The sequence below is a fragment of the Wolffia australiana genome, chromosome 11 (genome assembly GCF_029677425.1).
Source record: "Wolffia australiana isolate 7733 chromosome 11, ASM2967742v1".
NCBI classification, from domain to species: Eukaryota; Viridiplantae; Streptophyta; class Magnoliopsida; order Alismatales; family Araceae; genus Wolffia; species Wolffia australiana.
In genome coordinates this window covers 11,227,439-11,230,881 of record NC_135845.1, presented here as the reverse complement: position 1 = coordinate 11,230,881, position 3,443 = coordinate 11,227,439, and the positions used below count along the sequence as shown (strand labels likewise).

Below are 3,443 nucleotides of genomic sequence, written 5' to 3'. Positions count from 1 at the left end.
CTATTTTATCAACACGTCTAATTTTTAAAACCTCCAATTTTTCTGCTGTTCATCCCTTGGGAAGGCAGTGCTTTGAGTTTGTACACTTATAAAAGCTATCTCCGTTTCACCTCAGAACAAGGCAAGCTACATCCAGATATGCAAGAATCTTGTAGTGTCTAACATCGATAACGGCGAGGTAGACTGCCCAAAAAGGCAGGCAGGTTCATACTATAAAATAATACGTCAATATTATGAAATACTTATCTTTTACACCTCAAAATATTTACAAATGCATGTTATTGAGCAAAAAAATGGCAAATTATACTTTTAGAAGCAGTATTGTCATTTTATTCGTAGTCAAATGATTTTTACAGCATCATATTATTAAAAGAAATGTTTTTTTTTGGAGTCAGAATCCATATGTTTTCAATGGTTAGATGTTATATTTTGGTAAATAATTTTTTCATGCCTTCGAATATTTAGTTTTATGAAATAATTTATTTAAGATTTTAATGGTCTTCTTTCACGATCTAGAATGTGTCGCCACTCAATTTGATTGAATGACACCAGATTATTGCTCTCTACAATGATTATCCCACATCATCGTTACATAAATATGCCATTATGGTAGCACACATCACGATCCAATGATAAAAAATGATTAACTGATGATTTTCATCACAGAGAAAATCATTAGTAGGTAGGATGATGTGGACCCGTAGAAAAAGGTTGGGATTAAAATGACAACAAACATGATCATTGAGAATGAGAAAACCGTGAATTTATTAATTACTTTATTGTTAAAAATTAAAAAAATTTGGTGTGATTATGTGATGTCATGCTGTTGGTAGAGAATGGAAAAATCACATTAAGGTAGTGCCTCAATCTGTGTCACAATGTCATGGCTTTATTTGTTTGAATTTTTGCACACATATTTTAAAATATTGGTAGTAACACATGAACACATGCCATTGATACAAAGAGGGAATGCATTGATATGGCGAACAACAAGGTGTGCCCTTTAAGCAAAGAGAAACAAGCGTCAAACGATTGTGGTGGGCCAGGATCAGGCCAAAACTGGGTGAAATCAGGAGCATTTTTTTTACTTGTTGGTGGTAGGCAAGCAAGAGAGAAGATAATATTTAAGATGTGTGATGTAAGGATAATACATAATAATTAAAATATTGATGTAATAAGATAAGTTGGACAATAAGGATATATTTAATAAGCGCAAAGAGAAGAGAGACTACACTCTAAAGTCTGACCTCATTGAAAAAGGAGCTTAAACTGGAATATTACCCTTCCCCTCATGCTTCTTAATAGCTAGATCCTGTATCATCCGGGCCAAGTCCTTGCGAGAAGACCCTCCTTCTTCAACAGCCCTCCTGGCCGCCTCTCTCAGCTCCCTCGCTCTTTTCCTCATCTCCTCAGCTTCCACACTCTCCCCCATAAGCCGCCCAATAGCTGCAGATATATCCTCCGCCTTCACCTCCTCCCTCTCATCTTCTCTGAGAGAGTACTTCTTAACGCCGATATCCACCCCAACTTTCAACACCTCCACGACCAGCTTCTCGTTGAAGAACTGATCAGCAAACATGGGCCAAGTCAACATTGGCACCCCCGCCACCACGCTCTCTAAGCAAGAGTTCCATCCACAGTGCGTCAGAAACCCTCCTACTGAAGAATGGTTAAGTACGAGAAGCTGCGGCGCCCATCCGCTGATAATCAGACCATTCCCAGACTCCGAAAGCCGCTCTCCTTCTTTCCTTGCCACCCAGATAAAAGGATGGCCGGAGCTCTCCAGCCCAAGAGCTAACTCCCTTTGCTGAGCCTCCGTGAAGCGAGACAAGCTCCCGAAGCAGACGTACAAGACGGACCTCGCCGGCTTAGCGTCAAGCCACTGGAACAAGCCTTTCAAGTCGCTTTTATCGGTAACAGGCTCGTCGCGGAGAAACACCGGGCCAATATGCCAGGCTTTCTTCCCCAGGCTCTCTCTATAATAGTCCGCGTACTCTCTCTCCAGCGCGTAGAAGCTATTCACCACCACTCCGTAGCTCTTCTCCTGGGCCTGCATTATCCAACCAAACAACTTACCGAAATCCGGCCTCATCTGGCCGGGATCAGGGATATGAGCCGCGTCGAACGCTATCCTGTGCGGGAGTCTCTCCAGGACGACGCGATCGCCGTCCGCGACGACGGAATTCAGCTCTTCGTCGACGCAGTGGGAGAAGAAGCTCGTCCCCAGGAACATCAGCCGAGGGATGGCGTTCTCTTCTGCGACGTCAACCGTCCAGGGGTAGAAGAAGTCGCTGATTATCGCGTTTGGGCGGTGTTGCTTGACGAGAAGCTCGAAGGAAGGGCGAAGGGCGATGGTGCTCAAGATGAAGTCCATGTGCATGTCGGCAGATGTGACGGAGGTTAAGTCTTCGGGCATGCCGTGAGAGAGAGACGGCCATTCAACGAGGAGGGTTTCCACGCGCGCGCCGGGTAGGCGTTGGATCGACGCTTCTATTCGGGGGACGTGCGCTGGGGTGGTGACGATGTAGGTGATGACTCCTTCTGTGGCGAGTAGCTTTGCTATGTCCACAGCGGGTTGGAGGTGGCCTGGTGTCATCAGTGGGAAGACGAACACCCTTAGCTGCTGCGCTTCCGTCCCCATCTCTTGCTCTCTTTCTCTCTTTCTCTCTTCCTCTCTTCCTCTCTTTCTCTCCTTCTCTCCTTCTCTCTTCCGCTCTTCCTCTCTTCCTCTCTGTCTCTCTTCCTCTCTCTCTCTCTCTCTCTCTCTCTTCCTCTCTTCCTCTCTTCCCCTCGTTCTCTCTTTCTCTCTTCCTCTCTTTCTGTCTCTTTCTCTCTTTCTTATTTATTTCGTTTCAGATGACTTGTAATATAGCTCGCTCCTTTGGGGATAAAGGTTGGTGGGGAAACCTTGATAGCTCGTGAGCTCGTCCACAAATTGTACCTACATCTCCTCGTGACGTAGCGAATTAGGCACCGTTATTGTGGCCGACCTTTGCTGTATTTAATTGTAGAAGAAATAGGGACTAACTTTACCGCGGTGATATTGTGCTAGAAACTTAATGTGTTTCACTTAAAACATGGTGATAAGATAGGTGTAATGTCTTGCGCGTCCGCTCACATCATTGGGGATCCTTTCTGACATCGTCGCGGTGTTATTTATTGATTGGCTGAACCGACTGTGGACCTGCAAGAGTGCTTTGAAGTTTGATAGTAATTCTTGGTGACGGGAGAGTTGGGCCATTAGCCTTTCGATCGTTAATAGTGGCTGTTATTCTTTAATAGGAGCAGTGAGATTATATTTGATGTTAACTTTGAGTGTCCTCAATAATAAAGGGGACCATACTTAATCTAAAACATTATTTGGTAAAAAATTTCATCAAAAAATACTTACCGTGATGAGTGTTCTTGGCTCGTTTTTATGTGGAGAAATCACATATCATTTT

The 3,443-nt window shown here is 44.1% G+C and overlaps 1 protein-coding gene across 1 annotated transcript; it reads right to left on the bottom strand.

The window, feature by feature from the left end:
• Positions 1–1,182: 1,182 nt before the first annotated feature.
• Positions 1,183–2,837, bottom strand: LOC144709412 (UDP-glucose flavonoid 3-O-glucosyltransferase 7-like). Its single transcript, XM_078582964.1, has one exon. It carries the CDS (start codon positions 2,639–2,641, stop codon positions 1,265–1,267), a length of 1,377 nt encoding a protein of 458 aa, XP_078439090.1. The 5' UTR covers positions 2,642–2,837; the 3' UTR covers positions 1,183–1,264.
• Between the last annotated feature and the right edge of the window lie 606 nt (positions 2,838–3,443).